This window comes from Suillus fuscotomentosus (genome assembly GCF_016647785.1).
Source record: "Suillus fuscotomentosus strain FC203 chromosome Unknown F5891scaffold_102, whole genome shotgun sequence".
Taxonomy (NCBI): Eukaryota; Fungi; Basidiomycota; class Agaricomycetes; order Boletales; family Suillaceae; genus Suillus; species Suillus fuscotomentosus.
In genome coordinates this window covers 7,057-22,451 of record NW_024539614.1, presented here as the reverse complement: position 1 = coordinate 22,451, position 15,395 = coordinate 7,057, and the positions used below count along the sequence as shown (strand labels likewise).

The window sequence follows — 15,395 nt, the reverse complement described above, 5'->3', positions numbered from 1 at the left end:
GATCGTTGATGCGATTTGATGACATCAAGACAGGATATAATTAGCGAACACCTCCCAGGCCGTACTAAATCCAGCCTGCCTGACGAACATCACTAGCTGGTCCTGATTGAATACATCTTGTAGACAAACACTTACCCATGCTAGACAGGCACCAGGCTCAAAGACGGTCAGAATTGGAACTTTCAGAAGCCCTGGAGCGCCTTGTAATCCTTAGCACTTGTATCCAGGCTATCACATTGTAATAATTAAATCGAATGAATTTCATGATTATACAAGATAAAGAAACAAACACGAACAAACCGATTGAGTTCATGAGTTCGACTAGGCTAGTAGTCTCTGAGAGCGGGATCGAGGAACTAAAATGACGGTTTGTAAATGACTGAAATGAAAATTGTTTCATGAGTGATACGAGCTGCCACATTGAGATTTTGTTCATGAAGAACTCGAGACACTCGATAGAGGATGGGGCGATCAAATTCGGTGGGTGGCACCTCGAAGGGTGGTAATGGGGTGCATGGTCCAAGAAGACTTGAAGAGAGAGCTTGAGTATATGAATCTGAACTCTACAAAGTCGTTATGATGTCCCCAGAAGCAAGGTAAAAGCACTCACTCACTCACGCTTCTCCATGCGCTAGAGCCAACCAGACTTCCATCGCACTGGTGTCGACTTTCTCTTACCCCAAAGCATACCAAATCATGCTCTCCTCTACTTCGCATGCACCACCTCCGTCTTCTGTAATCTGAGGAAGCTCATTATGGTACTTGTTCGTGGCTGCGCGAAGAGAAAGGAGAACTCGATAAAGATAAAGGCGTGAATAGGATGTGACTGGTCCTCTGCGAGATCCGGAGTTCCTTGGATGCGATAAAAAGATGGAATAAAGAGAGAGAACGGCTTGATTGAATATGATTTTATTAGAAAATATATAGAGCGGTTAGAGCAGGACATACACAAGGAAGCCATAGGAAATGAAGGTAAGTGCGCTGGACAAACAGGGCTGGGTCCACTGGATCATAATCTTAAACGGTTAGTATCTGCTCAGACTCTTTTCTTGAACTGGGATCTATTTGAGTGAGGCTGGCGTATGCAAAAGAAAAGCTTGCTGAAGTGACATCGGCGATCAGATGCAAGTCAATGAAATCGTACGATAGATTGACATTAGTGAGATGAGGGAACCTGGCGAGAGCTGAAAATACAATATAGTCCATATTCAGGTATCTGTAGCACAATGAATACTAGAACGACATCATAAAGAAAGGTACGCACTTTTCACCCTTTTGAAGATCGCCCACACCATTGGGCAATTTCATATCATGTCGGGCACAATCAATTGTCCTGACACCGGTTGCAGCCAGACCCTTCGAAGCCTTGGTATCAGCCATGTTGACGGCGTTGTGACTAATGCAAGTGCTTTTCTGTCAGAACGAGGAGTTTGTCAATCATAATGATAAAACATTGAGTGCAAAATCTTACCTCTTGAACAGTGCCTGAGTTCTCAGCCAAGTAAGTCTTGTACTGGTGTTCTTCAACAAAATAACCCCAACCATGTGTGAGCCCTGGATCTTTGGCATCGGAGGAGACAAGCCGGCGCTTGAGACGGAAATTGGTGTCAATTGCAAAGAAACCTGCGTAGAGCCATCTAAAAGCTGTTAGATATGTTCGTAGCACATCAAATCAAACAGTCACTGCCGATCTGAAGTTTCCCAATTTGGGGGCAAGTTTATGCCTGGGTGGGGACACGCAGGACATAAAACAGCGAGTTCTCCCTCTTGAGTAGCGTCCACACCAGCAGGGTCGTGCCCACGGCCAGCACACTTGAGTGCATTGAGGTTCCTCCATTCACGCATGATTCTTAGAAAGACAGAATATTGATCCTGAAAAACATATATCAGTGTACTTGTTTATAAAAGCAATGTAAATGTAACATACTCGAATTGGCCGTATGCCAGTATTATCCGTCCTCCGTGCAAGGCTGTGATAGAATTCATACGCAGAGACCTTAGACTCAAAAGATAACAAGTGGAAGAGATCCAGCACGCTAAATGTCGCAGCCGTTCGAGGATCCGTAACCGTTGCAGGAAAAAGCCGGGCACAAAGGAGCTGCTTGAAATGCGGGGCTTCATGCTTGCAGTTACAGAAGTCAAGGCTGACTTCATGTATACTGTGAACGTCGATGATAATGAAATCATTGTCATAGGCGGGGCGTGGGCGACGACAAGATTCCCCTGGCTTGTGACCTAGCTGAATGCGGAAACCGAGATGTTTGAGCGATGTGGTGTGAAAAAAACTATCTTTCCACTCCTAAACAGTGGTGGATGATAAGAGAACTAGCAAAGAGCAATAGATAGCTTACGAACCTTGATTCTATGGAGTGGTGCACTGGCATGCAACGACAAAACACACTCATGGCAAAATAGCTCCGTTGAAAAGCAATCTTGACATCTGAAAGAGGGCGAAGGTTTCCTGCAAGAACATGCTTCATGGTCATTTTTTCCCTGACCCTCCAGGTATAGAAGCTCGTTCAAGTAAGTTTCACGTTCATTTAGCCAAAGGAGGATTGGGTCATCCTGCAAATTTATGGTTAAAATAAGTGCTACTGATTAAACTAAAGGACAAACTCCTGGTGTCTGTCGGCGTGTTCATGGCCTCGGTTCGTCACCTGGCTGAAGGTCTTCTGGAGAAAATATAGCACTGTGCTCCATCTCATTCCATGGGTCAATCTCAGTGGATACATGAGATGGTGCTTCTGCAGGTTCTATGGCAGGTGCTGGAGCAGGAAGATAAGACATTCGGAGGCTGAATCCACCATTGGATCTTAGGGCAAAGCTGAGATGGCGCGTATGAAGCTCAGCGGAGGCACTATGACCTCCGTGTTGAATAAGCTTTGGACGCTTGGAAGGGCGGCCTCTGAGATTAGACATGTCTAAGAGGCTGCATCAAGGCCCAGTGGTCAACATGCAATGAGTGACTCACCATATGCGAGAATCCATCGACTCCGAGGATATATCCTAGGTGCCCTGGGCACTACATTTCCGAACTTGTCACACTGGACACGGTTAATGTCTGTACATGTAATTAGCGTAGTGCTCATGCACATTGAGTCATACAAATACTGGCACTTACCCATGTATGTCTGATTCTATGCTATTTCAAGGGGAGGAAACATCAATAAGCAGCAAAAAAGGACACCGCACCAGAAAGAACCGCAATGTGCAATGAGTAAGGGCTTCTAGCACCAGAAAGAACTGCAATGCATGATGAGTATCATCATATGTACAAAGTCATTACCAAATCGAAGATGTTCCCACAGTTCCAGATTCACCAGTGCTGTCCTACGTACACCTTGTCCTTGCCTAACGGGTCGAGTTCCATGGCTCATCACAGCCAAACGACATTCTCTTTCATATTCCCTCGACCCATCTGCCTTTGATTCTTGAACTGTTTTTCCATTTCTTCAACTCTGGCTACATCTTCGACCACGCTACCTCCATGTACTGAACCATCGACCGACTACTTAACGAGACATTGCCAACCAACCAATTAACCCAACTCTACTGTCGCAATGACTCAATCAACTGTCCCTCAAGCTGACACCTCTCCCTCCACCCCGCCCTTTGTAGTTTCTGATAATATGTCAGACGGTGTCATAGGTACGCCTATTGGTGCTTGCATGGCTTCGTACTATACTCACATTGGTACCAAAAGATGCCATATCCAAATTACTTGCTAGTCTATGGTTGACGCCTGGTCAGGCAAAGGCCCTTGTCAATGTTATTATGACTCCAACTTTTGCTGGTATGTACGAATTTCCTTAGCTTCTTTACCAATTGTTTCGCATGCTGATTGATTCTCAGATGTGTCTTCTAATATGAAGGGTCCCAGTGAAACATCCTTGAAGACGACTTCTATTATGGCTCCAACTGCTGATGGTACGTACAAATTTCCTTAGCTTCTTTACTGATTGATTCACATGCTGATTGATTCTCAGATGCGTCTTCCAATATGAAGGGTCCTGGTGAACCATCCTTGAAGACAACTGCCTCGTCCAATGGTGGCCTCAATTTGTCCGGTATCCCTGCTGAAGACTATGTGGCCGACCCAAATACGTTGTCTGTCTATGTGACCCTTGGCTCTTACAGTGACAAGTTGCCAAAAATTACCGTAATCGAGCAATCACACGAGTTCTTCGCCAAAGTAGCAGATGCCATGGCTGACGAGTGCTTCCTCTACTTCTACCACGGCATCTTGTATAACATGCCTGCGGCGGCCAATCCTAGTGCCCCTTACTACTGCGTGATGCGCGGTCGTTATATTGGAGTCTTCAATGGCTGGTAAGTTGTCCAAGCCGCCCGCAAGCCTCATTAAAACTTTCCCAGGGACAATGTCGCACCAAAAGTTCAGGGTGTACCACGCACTATTTTCTCCAAGGTTGACTCACTTGAAGCGGGTGAGGAGAATTTGAGGAGAGCCATTGAATGAGGCGAAGCTGCCAAAGTCTGATTTGGTTGCTTCACTGTTATATAGTTGTAACTGTTGTGAATAGTCGCCTTTTTGTTGCTTTGTATATCGTGTAATCAAGTCACTCCTGCACACATTCACGCATGAACTTCATGGACCAATAATTTTGAGATTGAGCTGAACAAATATTGATGAATCTGATGAGGTCACAGTTTATGTATTGATGTGATTGAAACCCGGCGCCGCTGCTGATTTGAAGCGACATCAACAAGGTTGACAAGTGAGCTCATGGTGATACATATACAGCCTTGCATATTTAGTGGGTGATGCTTACGCTGAAATTACTAGATCTGAGGTCCTGAAGCCTGAATATGCAGCTAGGCTTACTGTGATTTATCTATACCAGCACTGGTTAATCGCGTTGAATTGGTCCTATAAAAGTCCCACACACAATGAATTACAACTCCTCACGGAACTCTACTCAATTTCTACCCCACAATTTCATCACTGTTTTCAATGCCCTGACCCAAGCTCTACAATACTCCGGAAGAACGTCAAGAGGCCAAACGAATGCACAAACATGCTTACTATGCACAGTATGTGCTTGATTCTTACATTGATCTCTTATGCTAACATAGTTACTCATTGCATGCGCTGGCAGTAATAAGTCCACGATTAGTGCTAAGATGAAAGATAAATATCTGGCTCGGGTAGACAGGGACAACACAAATCCCCACAAGACTTCATCCAATATCATGTAAGTTGCATTCATGTCGTGTCTCAAATGGAATGCCTTTACTCAGCTCGGGTCGACAGGGACAAGACTTCATCAGATGCGCCGAAATCACTCAGGAAAAAATTGCAAGGTCCCTTGCGAAAATATCTCGGAGGCGAGCCTCAAGAGGTTATCAACGAGCTCTTGCTCGATTACCTGGCAACTGGTGTGTCCGACAGGATTCGTTCGGCTATTGGAGTTGTCCAAGACATATTCAGCGAGCTACAGGATGCTGAAGATGACTTATCACAGCAGGGGAAGAGTGGTATAGGGTACACTAGTGCTTGTCAAGCCACGAAGGATGCTAAGGATGTGCTGTTGGCATTGGAAGATGTCTTATCCTTTATTTTGGTGAATGGCATAAAATTGGAGGAGTTGTATGCTAAGCAGGCCTTTTTATTTCAAATGCTTTGGTAGTAGCTACTTCTCTCGATTCTTAAGGGGTTTATGTATTATCGAGGCGACTGGTGGGCGCAGGGGATGATAGCTTCGAGTTGGTTTATCAAGACAACCGGTGGGCGATCTAGGATATTCATACACGCTTAGGTTTATGTGACCCCTTATGCCTGATGCAGTCTTTCAACCGCCCCAAACTGTACTATATATAGTACAGCCTAAATCACACACTTAGGTACGTGCCTGATGCCAACCGCCCCAAACTGTACTATGCAGTACAGCCTAAACCGTCCATGAAAAAGAAGGTGGTTCAAACCATTGCTGGTTTCATGGCGTATTTGCCAAACATTACCATGTTAGTATGGTGGGCGCAGGTACATAGATGATAGCTAGGTTTACGTGACCCCTTATGCCTGATGCAGTCTTTCAACCGCCCCAAACTGTAATATAGTACAACCTAAACTGTCTACGAAAAAGAAGGTGGTTCAAGCCATTGCTGGTTTCATCATGCTACCCATACTGACATTGTGTACGGCTTCTCGAAGGTGAGGAACTTGCTGAGCAACTGCGAAATTACTATGGCTTATCTGCCAAACATTACCATGCCAGTATCTTGGCCCATGCGTGGGATATTATTATATATGTACAGCCATCTTGTAAATTTTCATCTCGCTTTACTTATCAGCTCATTATACGTGTCATATCGTAAGTGTCAGGTTTTGCTATTGATAAAAAAGTCTAATACAAATTTAGATGGCCCCTCCCAAATGGACGTCTGATGAACAAGAGGAATGGCTCAAACCATACTATGAAGCGTTCCTCGTGAAGCAAAGTGAAAAGTGTGGTAATTATAGGAACTTTTTTGCAGACCTTTATGAAAACTGGTTTGAGGCCTTTCCCGAGCCAAGGCCGACTGGGGTCACAGCATTAGGGCCTATGACGTTGGAGGAGCTTAATGAAATGAAATTAGCGGAAGACGCCCGAAAAGTGGTAAGTTTGTCCCAGACCTTTTTGGAGTCCGGCTGATGTGTTCTTCCAGAAATTGCACAATCGGTTCAAAAATAACTTTGGGGCGACAAAGGCTGGCAGAAAGGCAAAAGCCCATGCCACCAACATTATCAATGCTGTGGTTCGGAAGATTACTGAGTGTGAAAAACTAACTCGTAGGCTTCAGGAACAAGGGGCTTACTCTAAGCTCTACTACTGTGATTGCATCAAGCCTATCGTACAAGAAAAGCTCGCAGCAGTCAAGGAGGAACGGAAATTAACCAATGGAGAATGGGTCGCACTCGTCAAGAAGGAAACTGCTGCACTATACGTCAACGAGACGCCCGAAGTCAAAGCGCGAGTGAAGGAATACCTTGAGGAACAGAAGCAGCAAAAAGTGCAGGACAAAGAGGAAGGGCCGTGGAGTAAGTCGGAGGCTAATCAATCACAGTGAGTCATTCACATTGTATTGATTAATGCACTCACTGACATCATATAGAAATTTGGACAAACTGGCTGCTGTCACCAACAAGTTTTTAAAGGGTCTGGCAGATGCGACCAGGATGTCCTTCTCACTTCTCGCTGGCGGTCCATCCCCCGAGGCACAAGGCCAGATTGACGTGTACAGCTCAGTGGGCATTTCATGTGTATAATTCGCTGTACTGACCTTGCGAAGTTTTCACGTTGGCTTAATGAAACACAACAACAACTTCAGTATGGCATATCCGGGGTTTGAGCGTGGTGTCATGGGGCCTTTCCGTGATTTCTTGTGTCGCGTATATGGTAAGCCTGCAAACCTGGGACATTGTGACGTCGAACTAACCTGCAAACTCAACAGACAAGGATCCTGGCCTTTTAATGTCTGCTCAGGAGTCGCAAGATATATCGGACGGACCAGTATCCATTCGGGATGTATCGCCCATCATGGCTGCATCACCAACATCCAGCAAAATATATCTGATGACTGGACAGTCATCCCCATGGGATGTATCAGCAGGTGCTTCCTTACCATTTGAACCTTCATCATCTCCGTCTATGGAGACAAGTTTGGACTTCTACTCTAGTGGCTCCGCTACCTTTGGAGGTGAGACACCATACTGGGCTACTCCAGAGTTTGATTCTGTTCTTGGCGCAATGCTGCAGACTCAGTCCAAGTCTCATGGACAGCAGGAACCTTCTGTTATGCTTCCCTTCGCCCCTTTTGACAGTTGGGACACCACTTCTTTTCCGTCGACACCTGGTATGGCACCCGATGACCTACTCGCTGACGCTTCTCCCCGCACAACCTCCACTACACTTCCCGATGGGGTCCTGCCTCCAATTTCGCCTGCTGCGCTTGTTACCCAAGCAGGACCCACTTCTCCCATGTCCACTGCACCTGCCTTTGCACCTGTCCTGCTTCCCACTTCTCCAGCTGCGCTTGTTACCCAAGCGGGTTCTACTGTTCCCATTTCAACAGCACCTGCTGTCGCACCTGTCCTGCCTCCCACATCTCCTGTGGCACTTGTTACCCAAGCAGGATCTACTTCTCCCATTTCCACTGAACCTGCCATCGCACCTGTCCTGCCTCCCACTTCTCCCACAGCGCTTGTTACGGGATCTACTTCTGCCGCTCCTACTATTCCTACTACACCTGCTGTTGTATCTTCAGAGACGGCCCCAGACCCTACTATACAACCATCTGTCATGCCTGCTGTCACAACTACATTGGTCAAGGTTGATTCTAACACTGCAGAAGAACAGAACCACGAGGATGGGCGTCATAGGACCAGTCGCAAGTCTAAACCGTCAACACGTAATGACGTCGCCAACTCGATTGGTCACCTAGGAAAGGAGAACGTGCCTCCTAAGCCATCCGCGAAGTGTCGTATGGCCGAGGATGCATCAAGCCACAGCGCAAAATCCAAGTGAGTGCTCAATGATATATCCTCTTTGGTTTGTTAACCAGTGAGCAGGAAGGCGAAGGTGTGATCTACTATTCCCGAGTCTCTTCTTTGTTGCACGCTGTCACATTTGTCCGTTGGTCCCTGCTGTTATTATATCGTTTCTTGTGTTTGTCTTGCGTACTGATCTACTCAGCTCATTGTCATAGTCCGAACACTATCTTGTTTGTTATCACCCTTGCTATATTTCATACTAATTTGTTGATGTTTTTATCTTGTTAATTTTAATACATATTGTTAGTACGAGACATATCTAAAATGTTGGTGGCCCTAAGTAATAAAATCTATCTTGCATGTAATCATGTGCTAGATGTGAAATAAATGTGCCAAAAAAAAACAATGTTACAAGGAGAAAAGCAGAAACATGACTGGTTGCCTCCCATGCTTGCCAGTGTTAGTCCGTACTGCGGTAGGTGATGTTTGTGAATCAGAGATCCGTGAATAAGAGTCGAGATATTCATCAGGTACTATATCTTCATGAGACTGAAAACATAAGAGTTGAAAATGTGATGGGAGGTGGTCAAAGCTCACGTTTGCATATCTTAACGTCCCAGAGTTGAGGTGTTCCCTAAGAGAGGGCGGGGCAGGGAAAATGTGGGAGAGAGCTGCAATGCGATCATCTGAAAACATATGAGTCGAAAATGCGATGGGAGGTGGTCAAAGCTCATGTTTGCATATCTTAACGTCCCAGAGTTGAGGTGTTCCCTAAGAGAGGGCAGGGCAGGGAAAATGTGGGAGAGAGCTGCAATGTGATCATTGAATAAAATGCGAAAGAAACAAGAAAAAGACATACATCTAAATGTTGTGCTGCGTTCGTGCGATGAGAGAACTGCAATGCGATCATTGAATAAAATGTGAAAGAAACAAGAAAGAGACATACATCTAAACGTTGTGCTGTGTTCGTGCGATGAGAGAACTGCAAGGTGATCATTGAATAAAATGCAAAAGAAACAAGAAAGAGAGACATACATCTAGATGATCACAATGTTTGATAGTTCCTTGTGCTGCGTCCGTGCAATGAGAGAATCGAAGAGATTGGCTCAGTAAACAAACATGAAATCACGTGATAAGGAGACTTGGCAAATTCACAACAAGTTCAAGCACTTCAGGGCACCGGTAAGGGATGCAGGCACCTTCTCAGAAATCCTATCTAAGATCTGTCTACAGTGCCCGCTATACGATCATAAGAAGCCACCGTTGGCCGGTGCAAGAAGCACCAATTCAGAGGAAGCAAGGGCCAGCCGGAAAAAAGGGGGGATATTGTCCATTTGAGGCATTCAACCCCCCAGCACGAGGATTTATAAGCCCGGAATGGTAGGATACATCCTCCATGGGCAGTGGACCATAAGACAAGAAGATGTATGAGTATTTATGGGTAATAGTCCATATAAGATGTATTAATCTAACAGTATAGCCTGGAATGAAAGATCATAGCACTCACCTGAAACATTGTCTTGGCTTTATTTGCGACACGGAGAATGATGTTTTTCATTGACACATAACGGGCCGGCGGGGGAGGCAGGGGAGGTGCGACCGATTGGTCGGTGCGCTGGATAATTTAGGTAAAGTGCCGGCAGCTGTGCCCAACGGAATGAACTTACTGAATCTAACCATATATCCACCTGTGTCTGGTAAACAATGCTTATTATACACGTGCCGCTGCACATGAATGTTGTGACTTACCAAGACTTTTCTACCTTTCATGGGTAATGGCCCCATCGTAGCCGAGTGTGTTATGTGTGACATCTTATGCACTATGATGTAGGAGTATTGACGCGGTTTGACGAGCAGATACGTAAAATGACCCGAAGTAGAATAATTGAGACCCAAAGTAGAACCAATGATCGATTGTACCGAGACAGCAAATAATAATAAACAACTGAAATTAGCTCGGCTATTTCCGAAATATGCACCCACCGTTACTCTGATTCACAATGGCCCTCCGGGCATCCCTGTACCCTCCATCTTTACCGCTTCCTTTTTCATAAGTGATATGCCTAGTTGTGAATGGGTTGATATACAAAAAAAAACCCTCGGTACTTTCGACTCCATTTGGGTTTTAGCAGCGATCACCGACTTGATGCGCATCGTGTGAAGTCATCTTTTGACTCGAAAGCTTGAGGAGTTCAGTACACACGATCATGGGCAAAAATAATGCTCCGTCTTCCTGTGTGAACAGACCAAGACGTGGTGGACGTGCACAACGACATAAGAGCACGAGAACTTCTCAGCGATCCCAGTCATTCTCTAGCTTCCCTGAGGACTCCGCCAAGCCTTCAAGCATTATCGAAGATGACAGCTCAAATCATTCCTGAGGTGAAGATGATGAATGTGAGTGATTTAACAAGGTAGTTGAACGATCACTCATGAGCGCACAGCCGGGCGACTGCACATCGATGTCCTTGTTGCGATGTTCGTGCGTTAACGTGGCATTTGCTCTGAGCCAATTTTTCTAATACAAACAATCAAGGACTTCGACCATTGTGATCCACGCCGATGTTCTGGGAAGAAATTCGCCCGCCTCGGTCTTATAACGGAGCTGAGGCTGGGATCCAAATATTGAGGCGTGGTCGTATTGTGCGTCTACCTGTTCCAAACATCCGTTTACACTAACATCAATATTTTCCGCCAGTCCAAAAGGGACCCTCGTCGTGAGTCCAGCAGACAAAGAGATCGTTGTGCGAGATGGTATTGCCGTTGTTGAATGTTCCTGGGCCCGCATAGACGACGTCCCATTCTCCAAAATTGCCAGCCCACACAAACGACTTCGTAGGTCCATTCTTATCTTACACGTCTCTTTGGTTGATGATGGGTTATTGGTAGTTCCCTACTTGTTTGCTACCAATTCCACCAATTACGCGAAGCCTTGGCGGCTGAACTGCATCGAGGCACTTGCAGCAACTTTCTACATTACAGGGTTCGATCAGCATGCGGAGACCTTGCTCAGTTCGTTTGGGTGGGGCGATTCCTTCCGGAAAGTCTTATTGATTTTCTACTACCGTTTTAATTCCCTCGTACAACCTCTATTCTTTTGACCTGCTCTACGCAAGCGGCAATATTTTGTCATCACGCTTACGTCCTATACCGTAATTTTTCGTCCTGGGGCGAAAAATGCCGTACTTGGGAATGCGCGCCGTGGTTCACTTCTTTTTTAACACTTTTGCCGTGTTCATCGCATGCGAATCAGGCCCAGGCTGCGCGCTGAGTGGATCGGGTGCTTAGCAAAAGTATATAAGAGGTCAGTATGTGACGAGTCCTTTTCTTGCTCTGTCATCCCTTCCTAGCTTCTCAGGCCTGAAAAGGCGTGCTGACCGTGCGCGGTTTGCTTTCTATAGACCTGACTGTGGTCTTGCAAGCCCCACAGTCGCGACGGAGGGATGACCTCGAGTATATTTTTTGGCGTCTGTCTCGGATGGCTTCGTCTGTGTATAACCACCTGTGCTGAGTTACAGGATGTGTTCTGGATTGATCGGTCGATCTGGTTGACTTATGCATGTCTCAGTCTGTGGTCTTGATTCTTTTGAGCATGGTGGCCAGTGAGGTGCGCCCACATTGTCTTTCTGCCTTTTGTTGTTACACGAGCGCATTGCACGTTTGTTTCTGATATTCTTTACTTACTCTTACTGTTTGAGTCACATCTTCAACACGGCGGAGTGACCCTTGATGCTTCATTTTACTTCTGTTTCGTGCTTTCGCTGTTGATGGCATGGAGGGTCCACGGCGCACTGCCCATTTTTTGCCAAAGGCTTGATGTTACTTTTCGAAGGCAGGTCTTCAACACGACCGACTACTCTTTACCTGTCCAACTTCTGTTTCTTCTGTTGTTCATTGACGATTGCGCTTTGATATGTTATATGGATCAGAATGTTCATTGTGATTGCGATTTGCAACCTCCATGGCGTGGCGTAAGGCTGTGTGAACGTGAATGTAAAAATACTGAAGTGTCGAGGACTGGCGCGGCCGAGCACTGTTACGATACATACTTCAGCACACTAGTTCTTCATTCATTCCTCCAAAGCTGTTCGCTGCCGAGCCTGTTACGGTCCAATCATATTGTGTGCAGCCTTGGTCTGTCTTACTGTTATCCTGCTCACCTCATTGTCATCCTGTTTACACTAGTTCAGTCACTACAGTTGTTCAAGTCCTCCATTAACCTCGTGTCTAGAGGTTGGTAGTACAAATACAAGTGAATAGTTAATGGAAGCGGCCAGTTCGTTTCATCTTTCCTTCTCATTTCCTTGTGCTCATTCATCATGGTCATTTGTCCACTTCTCTCTAGGCTGCGACCAGGATGTGATTCAGCGACCTCCTGTTACTCTCTGTCATGCATCCGTGACCTCCAAGGGACCACACTATGATTGGCATGTCCCAGCAATCCATCATTGTCGTTCTGACGGCCGTGCCGTTGTTGATATTCCAGTGGAACATACGCTCATCTACAGTCGTCCGCGTAGCATGTGGGCAATTGATACTCCTGCTGCAGTTGTGCACTCCCAACTGGAAAGGTTCTGCGCATAATCTGAATCCCTGCTTTGTGTATTTCATCAGAGCTTCGACAGTCCGTAGGTTTGTCTTGTCTTCCATGTAGAGTTGTGGATTTATGAATCCTTTTCTGTTGCAAGTCCATTTGGGATACATGCAGACAATATCGTCCGCTGTGATGTAGTTCATGACGATGGTGGAATGGAATTGCAGGACTGGCGCTATTACGCACTTCCAGTGAGTTACGATGATATCTATCTTCTTTTCTCCATTCTCCAGTTTGTAAATCCTGGCTATTGCACTGCCGTCGTATTTTGGCTTCGGGCTAATTTTATCTGCGACTGTATATCCTTCTTGGTTCTTCAAATATTCCACCACTACAAGCTCATATTGTTCTGTGGTGTAGACATCGATGTTGTGTGCCACAACTTGCTGCGATTGTGGCATGATAAGATTTAATGCATTGGATCCTGATATTATAGATTCTGTGAATTTCAAGAGTTGGATGAACAAGGGGATGTCGTCCACAAATGTCTTGAATATGTTATCGCGCCTTCTGACCATATAATTTGCGACATCTATCTGGTTTCCAGTTCTGGTTTCGGAGAAGCGTGCAAGGTCTGGTAGAGGTAGGATGTCGAATATCATTATCTCAATTTCAGGGCTAAGCCGGTCAAAGAAGCCATTCAAAAGTTTGGTGTTGTCCATGGTTTTGTGACGTGTAAGATCAGTGCAACCTTGCGCCATAGTCACTGCCCTTCGTATATTTCTTATACTCCTATTCTATGGTGTTGTCATATATTTATATTGGTCATGATGAATCATAACATGTGACTTGTTTGTACGTGCAAGGGGTTGACACGTCCAGCACGTGAGTTTTTCTATTCATCAACTGTTTGATGGACATTGTGTCTACTATCAACTGACATTTAGAAATGCAGGTTGCATATCACCGTATTCTTAAGGTGTGGAACTTTGCAAAAGCATCTGAAGGCTGGGATGGTGTCTTCGAAAAGCTCTTGAAGGGATTTGAAGACAATGCTGCCCAAGTGTGTGCTTGTTCTTGCATGTACGTCGTACTTGCTCTCACTAAGCCTGCAGGAATGGAGGTCTCGCCTGAATCCAGTCCTTTTTTCAATGACCTCAGTATGGGTGAGTCTTCTATTTAATACATTGTGAATATATACATGAACAGCCTTCAGTTCCCTCCGAATCGTCCATTGCATCACAGGATGAGCAACAGATACCTCGGAATGTGTTAAGGTCGTACTCTCGTAAGATCGGATCCGAAGGACTTCGGCCTCAGCTCGTACGCTGTGCCCCTTTCCCAAGTACTGTCCCTTATTTCAAAGTACTAACGATAACGCGTCCGAAGGTCCGGACGGGTCTCGTAGTATATCCGGAAGTCTTCCGGATATCGGAAACGCGTATAAGGCTAATCCGGACGTATCCGAACTAGAAACTAACAGAGTAAAGACTACCCGAAGGCAGAGCCGAGGATATAGACTATCGGAATCTATCCGAAGTCTCGGAGAGTGACAAGAGTAAGGAGAACTCAAGTCCGGAGGACAGAAAGAGGACAAACTAAGATGATATTCGAACTGAGGTACTACAGGACATATACACGAGTTTATATACTATGAGGATAACGGAAGTATCAGTAAGCAAGGGTCCGAGGCTATGTACGAAGCATGTGCAAAGGTTATCAAACGCGAGTCGGAAATGAGACATAGGTTAACGGATCAGTAATCATACCGGTAATAAGCATAACCGAAACACCGGGAAGAGGAAATACCGAATAGGCTGTGTTTAACGTTATATGAAACAGGAAATGAATTAGAAAGCTTATCGTAAATCGGATCGGAAGCGGATCTATACATCGGACCGGACCGGATCTCAGGGTCCGAAGTCCGGAAGAGAAGCGTGAATATATGGGATATGACAGTATCCCCCCCTTAGGGCCGATCCCTAGAGGCACAAGAACCATCGGTCCGGACCGGACGAGATTATCGCGAGATGATGGAGAAGCGTCTGAGTTCGGAATCGGACAGGTATACTCAAGGGCGGACGTCCCAGGATGATTCTTCCTTTCCCACTTTTTACTCTCTATAACGCTCTATCGAAAATGTCTGGCAACACCTCCGGATCTCAGAAGACTGCTAAGCAGAAACTGCTGGAGCTTCAACAGCAACTAGCGGACGCTGAAGCTGCGGCTCGGAAGGAGGAGGAGGAGATTCGGAAGCGTCAGGAGGCGGAGCGGAAGCGTGAAGAGGAACGGAAGATTCAGGAGGATCTTAAGAGGATTCGAGAGTCCGAAATTCGGGTGGAGGCAGAAAACAAACGGCGCAGGGAGATA

At 45.8% G+C, this 15,395-nt stretch overlaps 4 protein-coding genes across 4 annotated transcripts; 2 read left to right on the top strand and 2 right to left on the bottom strand.

The window, feature by feature from the left end:
- Positions 1–1,017: 1,017 nt before the first annotated feature.
- F5891DRAFT_1196533 (uncharacterized protein) lies at positions 1,018–2,919 on the bottom strand (the record flags this gene model as incomplete). The annotated part of the gene is made up of 7 exons (XM_041368311.1): positions 1,018–1,216; positions 1,265–1,413; positions 1,472–1,637; positions 1,685–1,872; positions 1,928–2,299; positions 2,356–2,594; positions 2,658–2,919. 7 exons carry the CDS (start codon positions 2,917–2,919, stop codon positions 1,018–1,020), a joined length of 1,575 nt encoding a protein of 524 aa, XP_041218879.1.
- A 641-nt stretch (positions 2,920–3,560) lies between these two features.
- Positions 3,561–4,477, top strand: F5891DRAFT_985969 (uncharacterized protein; the record flags this gene model as incomplete). Its single annotated transcript, XM_041377676.1, has 5 exons — positions 3,561–3,614; positions 3,649–3,793; positions 3,853–3,927; positions 3,987–4,329; positions 4,375–4,477. 5 exons carry the CDS (start codon positions 3,561–3,563, stop codon positions 4,475–4,477), a joined length of 720 nt encoding a protein of 239 aa, XP_041218878.1.
- Positions 4,478–5,026: 549 nt separating this feature from the next.
- Positions 5,027–8,831, top strand: F5891DRAFT_985968 (uncharacterized protein; the record flags this gene model as incomplete). The annotated part of the gene is made up of 15 exons (XM_041377675.1): positions 5,027–5,052; positions 5,118–5,213; positions 5,273–5,608; positions 5,863–5,982; positions 6,050–6,172; positions 6,237–6,283; positions 6,313–6,332; positions 6,381–6,471; positions 6,496–6,617; positions 6,667–7,064; positions 7,114–7,236; positions 7,330–7,397; positions 7,453–8,521; positions 8,563–8,629; positions 8,799–8,831. 15 exons carry the CDS (start codon positions 5,027–5,029, stop codon positions 8,829–8,831), a joined length of 2,739 nt encoding a protein of 912 aa, XP_041218877.1.
- Positions 8,832–12,832: 4,001 nt separating this feature from the next.
- Positions 12,833–13,747, bottom strand: F5891DRAFT_985967 (uncharacterized protein; the record flags this gene model as incomplete). Its single annotated transcript, XM_041377674.1, has 1 exon — positions 12,833–13,747. The coding sequence occupies one exon, from the start codon at positions 13,745–13,747 to the stop codon at positions 12,833–12,835; it is 915 nt and encodes a 304-aa protein (XP_041218876.1).
- Between the last annotated feature and the right edge of the window lie 1,648 nt (positions 13,748–15,395).